This window comes from Molossus molossus, unplaced genomic scaffold (genome assembly GCF_014108415.1).
Source record: "Molossus molossus isolate mMolMol1 unplaced genomic scaffold, mMolMol1.p scaffold_m16_p_10, whole genome shotgun sequence".
Lineage (NCBI taxonomy): Eukaryota > Metazoa > Chordata > Mammalia > Chiroptera > Molossidae > Molossus > Molossus molossus.
In genome coordinates, this window is record NW_023425345.1 from 14,017,769 (window position 1) to 14,030,949 (window position 13,181).

General features: G+C 42.4%; 1 protein-coding gene across 2 annotated transcripts in view; it reads left to right on the plus strand.

Annotated features, from left to right (window-relative positions):
- The first annotated feature begins 8,948 nt into the window (after nucleotides 1-8,948).
- Nucleotides 8,949-13,181, plus strand: part of WASHC3 (WASH complex subunit 3) — a 47,887-nt gene continuing 43,654 nt past the window's right edge. The window contains exons 1-2 of one of the 2 annotated variants that reach the window (XM_036251923.1): nucleotides 8,949-9,156; nucleotides 9,714-9,812. In XM_036251923.1, the coding sequence (XP_036107816.1) occupies nucleotides 9,106-9,156; nucleotides 9,714-9,812 (150 nt within the window). In that variant the 5' untranslated portion in view covers nucleotides 8,949-9,105. The remainder of the gene's footprint in view (nucleotides 9,157-9,713; nucleotides 9,813-13,181) is intronic. The other variant, XM_036251921.1, reaches the window with a different exon arrangement.

The window sequence follows — 13,181 nt, forward strand, 5'->3', positions numbered from 1 at the left end:
GAAGACATGAAATAAGCATTTCTACCAACTGCATTTTTAGTGCTATACTGAGTACCTGTTTCCTTCCTCCGTAATAAAAGGCAGTGGGTGCTGCTGGTGTCCTTACTTCTAAGGGTGGTTAAACAGATCTTTGATCTCTTTTATAAACACAGCTGCTGTCCTATCACTGAGCCAAATCCAGTCAAGATTAGACTCTGGCCAAAATTAAGGTTAATCTCTGCAACCATCTCAAGTAAGAGCTTTCTAATACTGTTTTAGGAAATCTCTATTTTTGAGACAATGTATAAAGGAAATAAGCCCCAGTCAGCTAACCCCTAAAGTAAGCCAGAGGCAACTAGTGATAAATTACACCACAATGATGAAGAAGATAGACTGTCTAAACAAATTAGTTCATTTGAGTTCACTTTTACTTAGACTGTAACTGCAAGAAATTACTTTCTTCACTAACATTAAGTTTAAACCAGACCAATATAAGTTATTTTTTTAAAGAACTTTTTACCTCTTAATTTTATGTTTCCTTGGCTAATTACTAGTTCTTTCTTCCACTAATATTCATGAAAACTAGGTGTTTATGTATTACAGATAAAATAATCAGGTATATTTTATTGTAATTATTGTATAATAGCTCATTTTGGTTTCCAGCCTACAAAACAATTTTTTTTTTTTTTAAGATTTAGACTCTCTGGAATTTTAAATACTTTGCCAAATGTTCTGTAGGGCTGGTTCTCCTGAGAGTTGGACACTGGAGCCTCAAGCTGTATTATGAACAGCTAACGATGCATCTCTCTCCAAAATGCCTGTACCAAGGAGAACATCTGTGCGTGTCCCTCACTGAAATCCGTGGAGCTCTAGTGAGATTCCCCTGGCACTTGACTGTGAGCAAGTACAGGACCTGGTCATATATACAGCTGCATCCGAAGTCTTACCCCATAAATACTTGATCCCCCAAGCCCATAAAGCCTTCTGGAATTCTTCCATTATTTTGGACCTGTTTTTTTCCCCATCATTCCACTCACCTGCCACCATAACTAAGGTGTGTTCACATGTGTATATCATCTTTACAAAACCCTGGGTCATTGCTTCCTACCTATTAATGGCAAATAACAGAGAATATGGAATTATTGCAAGGTTCTCTCAATGTTACACACATCTCACCACTATCAAAATCCTCTTTTCCCTTTGAAGCCATGACCTCCCGGAGTCCTGAGATAGTATAGACAACTCCAACATCAAACTTGCCTGCATAATCCTAGCAGACACTGACTTCAAGTGTTCTGCCATCTTCCTCTTCTCCCAAACACTGCTAACAGAAAGAATGAATCTGCCAAAAACCCTTCCCTCCCATTCAGAGAGGGTGAAAGGGTTAAAAAGTTCCTAGATACACCCAGGTGTGCCTGTCATCTTGATATCTATTTTGTGACGCCAGGTTTGGCTCGAGTTCAGATGAAAGCCATTCTTCCCTGTGTGGTACAGAAGAGGCAAGACTTCCTAAGGCAGGATGTATGGTAGGAAAACTAATAGAACCTAGCCTGGAAAATAAAAAGCTGTGATATACTATCTTTGGGTTAACTTTCTGAGATTTTAAGATGGGTTTCCCAATATAGTTCACCATTTCTATTTAATATTCCCATTTTAAATCCTCAATGTGTATGTGTTCGTTCAATGAATATTAAATATCCAACCACAATCATCTGGGGATCCTCAAATTTTTTTTCTGTTAAGGGCTTCTCATACTGGAAAATATTGTGAACCGCTTTCCTAGACTGACTGGCTCACACCTCCTGGCCCATTTTTTTTTAAAGGGTAATAGCAAAGGTTCTAACATGATCATTTTGGACTCTAGAAACAAGACTGCAAGACCAAATGTTGATGTTGAACTTTCAGAGTAGTGTTAAGTGATTTTATGTGGTTGTGATTCAAAAAAACCTGACCGCTTTAAGAAGTCCAGGTGCTGAGTCATTTACTGAAACAGCCAGCCGAGGTTAATTAGAAGCAGCTGATAGTGGCATCATTTGCTGCAATTTTTTTAAATAAATGGAGAGGGTTATTCTGTAAAGAGGACAGAGTGCTATAGAGTGTCTGTACAAAGCTAAGCAAAGACTCATGACTGAGACCTGCCTCATTCATACCCCCACCAGTGGGGGAGAAATCTGCCTTTGTGAATTCAAAGTAAAATAACTTGGCTCCATGAAAATGGTAAAGGTTACATCCAAGAAGAATGACTGTGAATGACATTTTCCCCTCCTATACTCTTTTCTTGACTCTGTTTTTCAAGATAAATATTTCACTTTTATAATAAATTAACTTAAAAACAAGAAGCTATTAACTGTCCATCATGAGCATGGCTGTATAAAGTTGTAAGGGAACTTAAAGAAATGGACACTGGCCTCGGACCGCAAAGAAATTACTAAGAGGTCGGCAATACCACATGGGTACAAAAAGATAAAGATAGCATGTGCTAGTATCAAATGAGGTGAAAGCAAGGCGTGGTATAAGATTAAAAGAAGAGAAATGGCTTCTAAGGCAGGAAGTTAAGACCCTTGGATTTCTTGGGGCATCGGTTCCCCTGAGGGGAGGTGGAGTGCTTCAGGGGTTACTGAAATAGTTTGATGGAGAGTCCCTCCCCTTCTCTTGCAAAGCCAGGCAGCTACTCCTTTCCTTGTGATCACTTCTTGAGAAATTAAATGAAACCCTAGACTCAGGAGAGAGGTGCCTTACTGAATCCATTACCTGAAAGTCCACTTATGCAAGTATTATGTGTTTCCCCAGATTTTGTATTTGTCTTTTAAGCATCCATTTATTACAAGGCTCATTATATTAACTATATGTATTTTATGTATTATTGAAGCTCTGGCATTTGTGGCAATCTCTCCTAGGGCTAGCTAATTTCTTTCTTTTTTTAATCCTCACCCGAGGACATTTTTTGATATTTTGTTCAGATAGAGTGGGAGGGAGGGAGAAAGAGAGAGAGAGAGAAACATCAGTGTGAAAGGGACACATTGAGTGGTTGTCACCCACATAACCCACCCAGGGCCAGGGACAAACTGCAACTGAGGTACATGCCCCTAGCGGGAACCGAACCCCGGTCTCTCCAGACCGCAGGCCAACGCTCCAACCACTGAGCCAAACCGGCCAGGGTGAATTTCTAAAGGTAATAAAACAACTTATTTGGAAGCACGTTTTTACATGCATATCAACCAATCCCTCACCCATTACAGGTTGCCTCTTTTATCAGAAAGTAGAGCATTTCTTTTCTTTTTTTAATTTAATTTAATTTATTTATTTATTTTTGTTACAGATGTTTCTCCTTTTGAGCATTTCTTATGAAACCTTTCATAGGCTGTGAAATAAAGACGCAATTACTACTAATTTATATGGAAAATGTTTAGAGCATTCTCAGACCCAAAATTTCATGCACCCACATCTCTCTTTTGTTCACAATGATCAAAATTCTTATGTCCGGTTTTATGCTAAGTGTGACACCCTTATGAGCTCTCAGATTTTTTTATACCTTAGGACAGACACAGCTTGCTAATGGGTGCACAGAACACTTGATAAAGCCCAGGTGCGCACAGACAGTTCAATGCTATGGCACATTGATGCTGAGTGTAGTTCCTGGGGAAGGAGCTAGGCGGGGCCTCTCGGATGCAGGGGTGCCCACTGTCTCTATAATGGCTTCCTGCAAAACCAACACTGAACACTATCTTCCCTTTTTTCACACAAGCTAAAATCCTCCTTGGATTTCTTTCGGTTAGTGAAGTGGCATAATAAGAACTTTCGAAAAGCTGGGGTACCTGTACCCCCAACCACCTTAAGTAACTTTTCATACACCAAGCCCTAAATCAACCCAGAGCCAGGTACAGACAGCTAGGGACTGTCCCTATGCCCCAAAGCCCTCCAGAATCTTCACACTAGCCCATCTTCAGCGGCTTCCCCTGCCCTGCCTGGCTCTTCCCACGAAAATCCCAGTGAAGAATCTGGCCTAGGCTCTCCAGGCGCCAGCTTGTCTGCCTCTGAACCGACACCGAGCGTGTCCTCTACGGCCCTGTGCAGCGTGGCGAGCCCCCTGCTCTGGAAACGTAAGCAATACCTTCTTTCCACGGCATTAGCCTCTCTGTATTGTCACTTAGTCACCAGCACGTATTAAAAACCATGGTTACAAATGCAACTGAGGCCCTTTCCAAACCCCCTCATTAGGCCACCTGCTGTTTTACTGGGGACCCCCAAATGGTAAATGTCGTTGGATCTCTTCCCGTGAAGCTTTCTAGAGAGGAATCTAGTTTCCAGCCTGGAGGATATAAGCCTACAACCCAACACTCTGAGTGATGTTCCAAAAGCCAGAAAAATTAAAAAGTAGCCTGAAACAATGAATTCTTAACGCAATTGAAATAAGTAGGCTAGGATTCCTTCATTTAACTCACTCCCAATAGAAGACTCATATCACTCCTGAGGGCTAGAGTGGGGGCAGGGTAGGGGGAGCATTTAACTTTATTTTCCCACTATTATGAACCAACACCATACCTTCTAACTGTTCCACCCTGAAGCGGAGCAGGAAGAAACACAAAAGAAAAATAGGAACCCAGTTCTCATTTACCCCACCTAAGAACTTAATCCATGAGAAAAAATAAATAACCGTGATGTTTCTAGTAATCTGCTATGAAAACCAAGATAACCATCAAAAAATTGTTCAGAATTTTTTTTTAACAGATACATGCAAATGGCTTACATAGTCCCGGCCCTTTGAAAACTCTATCCAGCCCTAGCCGGTTTGGCTCAGCGGTAGGGCGTCAGCCTGCGGTCCAGAGAGACCCGGGTTCAGTTCCCACTAAGGGCACCTACCTCGTTTGTAGTTTGTTTGTCCCCAGCCCTGGTTGGGTCATACGGGTGGCAACCACTCAATGTGTCTCTTTCACGTTGATGTTTCTCTCTCTCTCTCTCCCTCCCCACTCTATCTGAACAGAAGATGGAAAAATGCAACCACTCGATGTGTCTCTTTCACGTCGATGTTTCTCTCTCTCCCTCCCCACTCTATCTGAACAGAAAATGGAAAAATGTCCTCAGGTGAGGATAAAAAAAGAAAAGAAATTTTGTCTCCAAAATTCAGTATAGTAAATGAAATCTGCTAACACATTTCCAAGGCGAGGAAGCCTGGAGGAAGGGGTACATATTTTATTTCAGATATTTCTGGCAGTTGGTCAAGACTTACAGCTATAGACTGTTTTTAACAGTCCTGGAAATTCAGTTATTAGATTGTGAATGGCACTGCTGTCAGAAGCTATGGGTGATTGATGATCGAGGATCCCAGGAGGCAAAGAAAAACTGCCACTCCTTCCTGTTAACTACAGATCACATCTCCTAGCATTATATTTGCCTTTAAAAAGAGAAAACCAAGCGGCTTTGAAAAAATTTCTTTGTCAATTAGCCAACTGAGAGCAAGTTCATGTTTCTATAGTATAGCATTCATAACCATGAAATGACTGTCTGGTTTGCTTTGATTGGGTTCTCTGGCTGGGAACCTCTTCTGGCTCCGGGGAGCAAGGTGAGGCCCTAGGCTGGCTAGTTGGGGATTGTGCTCAGGGAAGCTGACGAGTTTATCCAGAACAGTGAGTCCCACCTAAATCAAGGGTTCACTGAAGATCAAGTAAGATGTGGAAGCACGAGTGTAATTAGACCCCAATGTCATTCAACAAATACTTATTGAGGGTTTACTACAGGTCAGACATTGGACTAGGGCCTTAATAGTGAACAAGTCAGGATCTCTGCCCTAACTCAGTAGTCTAGTAGGTACTCAGACAAACAGGCAAGTATAACTGTGCTGAGACAAAGTGAAACAGAATGGCATGGGAGCATGTATTTGGAGGGACAGTTAATCTAGTGTTGGTGAACCAGAGAAAGCTTCTCTAAGGATGGGCTGAAAAGATTTCTGCTACTGATTAGAATGTAGAAAGATTCAAGAAAGCCGCTCACACCTGCACTAATAACAAGAAATAACCAGATAAAGTAATCACACTCTTCCGTGGGTTTGTTGGAAAGCAATGGATGCAAGAAGCCCTTAATGAACTAAATTCTACGGCCATGTCTACATCCAGAGGGACATAGGTGAGCAGACGGCTACTCAAGGAGGAGGGTCTGGTCTGGGTATCAGTAGGTAGAAAAGCAAGCCTATGGCACTCTGGGAGACTACAGAAAAAAACAAATGAGACTGCCAACAGTATAAGCTGGTAGGACAGACTTGAGTCTATAAGGATCTCAATTACAATAAATCAGTTTTGTCTTCCAAGTCCAGCTAAGATGTCAGCTCCTCCAAGAAGAGACCCCTAATTTCATCAATCTGAGCTAGGTGATCCTATTTGGGGCATACTTTAGCTTAGGCTTTATCTCTTTATTTCCTAGCTGCTAATCTCTTTTCATTTTTCTGTCTCCCTACCCGTGAGCAACTTAATATCTGTTCGCTTACTTATGTATTATCTGTTTACCTTCATAAAAGCAGAATTTTTGCATCTTCTGTTTGCTGCTATATCCCAGATTCATAAATAGTGCTTGACACATAGTAGGGAATGTCTATGGATGGATGGTTCTTCAATGCCTGGCACCATCTTAGATCATAATAAGCCCTCAGAACTGTGTATTAAAGTTATTAATGATTATTCATTGAAAGGCAGAGTGGCTGGTACTAACTGAGGACTCATAAGAAAAGAAAAGAATCCCTGTCCCAAGGAATTTATAGCCTAATGGGAAAATTCCTCCTCATATGGGCTTTGTCCAGGTGAAAAAACAAAACATAAACTACTTTTGCCTCGACCTGTCACAATGTTTATCTTTTTTATAGTTATGGCACTAGTACAGTATTTAGAACATAGAAAGTGCTCAATAGATGTGGAAAAAATACAGTGAAATGTTCAATTATATATAGGAAGAGATTATATAGACATAATTATATAATATAATTATACACATGAAAAATATGTATTTAAATATCCTATCCTTCCTCACTTCTGCATCCCATCTCTGTGTATACAAATAATACTCTCGGCTTTGCTGTTTCCAACACTTATTACACATCTATGTACCAGGCATTGTGTAGCCTTTTTACAAATGTGAATCATGTTGCTCTTCTGCTCAGAATTTTTTTTTTTTTATCCTCACACGAGGACACCCCTCCATCCCTTGTTCAGATAGAGTGGGAGGGAGAGAGTGGGAGAGAGAGAGAGAAACTTCTACGCGAAAGGGACACACCAAGCGGCTGCCATCCGCACGACCCAACCGGGGACAAACCGCAACCAAGGCACATGCCCCCAGCGGGAACCGAACCTTGGCCTCTCCGAACCACAGGCCAATGCTCCAAACGCTGAGCCAAACTGGCCAGGGCTGCTAAGAATTTTTTTTAATGGCTCCCATCACCTATAGAAGTAACTTTCTACCTTTTGGTTCAGAATAATTGGGGATGGAAAGGGAAGTAGGTTAAAATATTGATTTTTAGACTCACTCCCAGAAGTCCTACTTGTTTATTTAAACTTAATTCCTGGGCCCAGCTGGTATGGCTCAGTGGTTGAGCGTCGACCCATGCACCAAGAGGTCACCAGTTCAATTCCTGGTCAGGGCACATGCCCAGGTTGTGGGCCCGATCCCCAGTGGGGAGCATGCAGGAGGTGGCCAATCGATGTTCTCTCTCATCGATGTTTCTATCTCTCTCTTCCTCTTTCTCTAAAATCAATAAAGAAAAATAAATAAATAAATAAACTTAATTCCTGGAATGTGCATTGTAAGTAGCACCGCCCAGTCCGAAATAATTCTCGCTTTAGAGAAATATAGACTATAGTTATCAAATCTGTCATAAAAGAGCCTTAATGAGCTAATCTGTCTACTTCTCCCGCCTCCTTTGCTACCATTCTCCATTTCTGGGATTTTTTTTTTTTTTTTTTTTTTTTGCTTCAGCAGAACCTAACAGTTATCTATTTCTCCCACCTACCGTACTCCCCCAAACCTCTGTGTCTTGGTACAAAGGTCCACCACAATTGTCTGCCTGGCTAATTCTGCTCAAATACCTGCTAAAAAAGCTACCTTGCCTGGTTTTCTCATCGGATTTAGGGGACTTTTAGGTACGGTACAAATGCACTTCACACGTGTGTGAGTGAGCGCTCTCATTTGTACGCATGCGCACAACATTCTCAAAACTGTTTGCATGTCTGCCTAGATGGGGTACTTCTAGACTCTACATGTCTGCCCTAGACTTTAAGCTTCTTGAAGGCAGAAACTATTTTCTTCTTCATCTTTTCAGTACTGAGCATCTTGCTTGGTACCTAGCAGAAGGGGTTCAACTTTTGGTTTGGTGACTTGTCCTAGGTCACATAGCTGGTCAACTGCACAGTCAAAATCCGAACCTGGATCTTCAAATCCCAGGTGCAAAGTTCTTTCCAGGCGTATGTTGCGCCTTTTTTCATGATCTAAGTGGATATCATTTCCACCGGTTTCTGCCTCCTCAGGAGCATTGGACATTTTATTTCATGTTGTAAAGTCTTTTGGGGGGAAAAATTTTTTTTTCCTTCAGTGTCCTTCAGGGCATAAAGCCCAGAAGGCTTAATGTGCTCCAATCTTTGTATTCCCCACTGGGCCTAGCAGAGTATCTAACTGGTGTTTAGTAGTGTTTTGGGGGCGGGGGGATATATATATATATATATATATATATATATATATATATATATAACATATATTTGATTAACGAATGACCTATTTGATTAACGAATCAGCTACTTATATAACAGACAAGACTAAGCAAAGATAACCTCAATCGGACGCAATTTTTTACTTTCACGTTTTGCCACGTTTTTAAGATTTTCCTGCTAGAACCACAGCCTCGCTCCACCTCGCGCCCCCTGATCTGACGTTACAATCTGGACCCCGAACTACCAATCCCAGAATGACATGCGGGGGAGGGGCGGGCTCTCCGAAAACCGCTGAGTGATTGGCCAGCGAAGGCGCTTCCTTCCGGCGGGAAGGGTTCGGGAGGCGGGGACTTGGGAGTGTGCAAGCACTGTCACGGGGTTGGACAGGCCACGTCGGGGAGGGTTTGTGGGTGATCCCTGGGTCCCCCCGCCCGCGGAGGACATGGATGAGGATGGGCTTCCTCTCATGGGGTCAGGCATAGACCTGACCAAGGTTTGTAGAAGGACTTGGACTTCCGGTGACCTGGGAGGAGGATGGTGAAGGGACGCCCGATTGCAGGGAGACCCGATCTCCCCGTGCCTCACCCCGTTCTTGACCCCGGGCTTCCTTTTTGCCGGCCTCGGGTGGGAGAGCCCCACAGTGCCCCTTCAAAGGGGGTCCCTCCCGAGCTGTGTAAGGGGTTAGTGTGCCTCTCCCAGCCTTCGCTTCCTGTGTCACGAGTCTGCCTGATCTAGGGTGACTCACAGGCGACACGGGCCGGTTGCGACCTCCAACCCTACGACTTTTCTCGGCCCCCGCGTTTTTTGTGTGTTAACGTGTGTTGTCTTTACCAGCAAGTTCGTACTTGTGACTCCAGAGCCCAGTCAAACTTTTCTGTAGCCTCTGCCTTCCTCGGACACCCCACCCCCACGGTTTAGGAAAACAAGGGCTCTTCAGAGGACTTCAAGGGGCTGGTTTCACACACCGCTGTTATTAGCGTCAGAGGGGTTGCACAGTGTACGTTCCTGCTGTACGAATCATGAATTTTTTTTTTTTTGTACATAACACAGGTGCCAGCTATTCAACAGAAAAGAACCGTGGCATTTCTAAACCAGTTTGTGGTGCACACTGTACAGTTCCTCAACCGCTTCTCTACAGTTTGTGAGGAGGTAGGTCCTGTGATCCTGGTTTCATGAGCAGCCTAGAAATCACTGCCCTTTTGAAGGCAGCAAATAAGCAAAACAAGAATTACAGTCTGTTCCCATACCATGACCTTGTCACTCAATTATTATGTTAACAAACTTTAAATCTTCTTTGATGCTGTTCCACCAATCCTGTGCCCCACATCTGCTGAATTTTCTAGAGGCCTTTGAAATAGTTTCATAAGGCTTATTGTGATTAAAGAGAACAAAAGGAATTCCAAAATATCACAGTTGAAAGCATTTTTCATTTTCAAATGGGCTGTTTCTCTTACCCCAAAGATTTACATTTGTAGTCCCACATTGTTTCAGTTTACATTAAAATTATTTTACATTCCTTGATCCAAAAAATGGTTAAGAAGGTAGCCTAGAAACATAATTCTGGCATCAAATCTTATTATGGAAATAAAAATAGCCCAGCTGGTGTGGTTCAGTGGTTCAGCATTGACCCGTGTACCAAGAGGTCGCCAGTTCGATTCCCAATCAGGGCACATGCCCAGGTTGTGGGCCCAATCCCCAGTGAGGGGCATGCAGAAGGAGGCCAATCAGTGGTCTCCCTCATTGGTGTTTTTTTTTATTTCTCTCTCTCTCTCCCTCTTTCTCTAAAAATCAACATAGAAAAAAAAATTTTTTTGCCCTGGCCAATTTGGCTCAGCGGTTAGAGCGTCGGCCTACGGTCCAGAGAGACCCGGTTCGGTTCCCGCTAAGGGCATGTACCTCCGTTGCAGTTTGTCCCCGGCCCTGGTTGGGTCGTGTGGGTGGCAACCACTCGATGTGTCCCTTTCACATTGATGTTTCTCTCTCTCTACCCCCCACCCCCCACACTCTATCTGAACGAAAAATGGAAAGATGTCCTCTGGTGAGGATTAAAAAAAAAATTTAAAGAAATAAAAATACTATCTGTACATAAACGACTTGTGAAGTGAGGATTAAGTACTCACTTTAGGATTAGGTGCCAGATCCAGGGATCCCTGTCTTTGAAAAATAAAGGCAAAAAAGAGAATGGAGGCCCTGGCCGGTTTGGCTCAGCGGTTAGAGCATGCGGTCTGGAGAGACTCGGGTTCGGCTCCCGCTAAGGGCACGTATCTCGGTTGCAGTTTGTCCCCGGCCTGGTTGGGTTGTGCGGGTGGCTACCACTCGATGTGTCCCTTTCATGTCGATGTTTCTCTCTCTCTCCCTCCCACTCTGTCTGAACAAAAAAATGGAAAAATGTCCTCGGGTGAGGATAAAAAAAAGAGAGAGAGAGAATGGAGGAAAACAGGTTGAAATTGGATTTAAGAAAGGAGAAAGGTGGGGGGGGGGGTGCGAGATGAGGAAGAGGCTATCTCTAGGTGGGAAAGGAGAAACATCTGTAACAAAAATAAATTAATAAAAGTTGGAAAAAAAAGAAAGAAGAATGGAGTAAAATTAGATAATTCACAGGTGAGCCAATTAAATAAACAGTATTCAGTTTATTCTGTGTCTTTAAGGTATAGCCTTAGCAAGTGGAGTTTTTGTTGAATGTGTTACTATCGATGAAAATTGCATGGAGACAGGAAAACTATTTTCACCTATAGACTACAGGTGCTGTTTTTGTCTAGTTATCAAAACCTCTTCTCCTCTCTAAGACGAAAGGAAGTGAAATGGTGATTGGTAGCTTAAGGGGCTAAATTCAATGTATTTTATCTAAGGCTCAGAGAGTAGGTGTTTGCTTCCCTAAGGTTTATCTTGCACTGCTACCTCTCTAAATGAGATATAGCAGTGACTGATTAAAAAGCAGTAAGCCAAGGATTTAGTCCCTCATTTTTTTATGCCAGGGTAGTGTGAAGTATCTGAAGAGGGTCTATTCCAGGATTTTTAACACAGAGGAACAAATACTCCATCCCCATACTTCTCATCACCAGTTAAAAAATAAACAATGAACCTGGCCGGTGTGGCTCAGTGGTTGAGCATCGACCCATGCACCAAGAGGCTGCCAGTTTGATTCCTGGCCAGGGCACATGCCCAGGTTGTGGGCCAAATCCCCAGTGGGGGGCATGCAGGAGGCAGTCGATCAATGTTCTCTCTCATTGATGTTACTATCTCTCTCTCCCTCTCAAATCAATAAAAAGAAAAAAAAAATTTAAAAACACCGAACAGCAAATACACCTATGGAAGCAAATTTGATTGAGCTGCTCTGGGCCAAGGATAGCCCCTCACCTTTGTAGTGCCTGACAATTTTCACTCTCTGAGGAGTGAGTGCTACTTACAGTAACCATCTCTTGTTTACTGATTGCTTATGAATTATCAAAACCTCATGATTCATTCTTTTCTTTCCTGTTGTTCCTCTCTGAACTTCCCGCAGCCGTTTTGACAGTTTCAGTATTCCCTAGTTCTTCCTTGAACTCTAGACACAAAAACTAGACCAAAAAACTCGTAAAGTTTAAATGTTATTCATTCCCTTTTTCCTCCTTAATGGATGATAATCTAGGTTAACAGTAAATCGTTTTTTGCAATCCATATTTCAGCAGTTTGGATATAATTGTGGGCTGTTTGCTTGGTATGATGACAATAACTAATATTTATTGTGTGCTTAGTCTGTGTTAGGCCTTGTACTAACTGCTTTACATGTATTTAATCATCACAGCCCAGCCTTTTGGGAGCGGTCCAGTTTTCTCTCTTTTAGAAATACAGAAACCAAGATGTAGAGAGGTTTAAATCATTTGCTTAGTCATCCATTCACTCATTCAACATATATTTGAGTGCATGGTATTTATAGCTATAGTAGCTGCTCTGATTTGCCCCCACACAGCTAGAAAGTAGCAGAGCTGGGATTCCAACTCTGACCTGTTAACTGGAAAAAGCAAAAGGTCTCTATTCTGTCATATTGTACTTTCTGGTCTTTTTGGTCTAAATAAGAGATATATTTACATCATTTTCAAGTGAGAAACTGTGGTATCCTCTTTATAACTATTTCAAAATTTATTTTTTCGATTTGTAGTCTTTTCTTTGGTATGCCATGTCCATTTGATGTAATGTCTTTTTAGTAGATGTAATATATCTATTTAAACATAAAGTGCCATTTTCTTCTTCTTTTTTTTTTTATCCTCACCCAAGGACATTTTTTTTGTTTTTTGGTTTTTTTTTTTGTTTGTTTTTTTCTATTCAGATAGAGTGGGAAGGAGAGAGAGGAAGAGAGAGAGAGAGAGAGAGAGAGAAATAGCGATGTGAAAGGGACACATTGAGTGGCTGCCACGCACACGACTCAACCAGGGCCAGGGACAAACCGCAACTGAGGTACATGGGAACCGAATCCAGGTCTCCCTGGACCACAGGCTGACGCTCTAAGCGCTGAGCCAAACCGGCCAGGGCTAAAGTGCC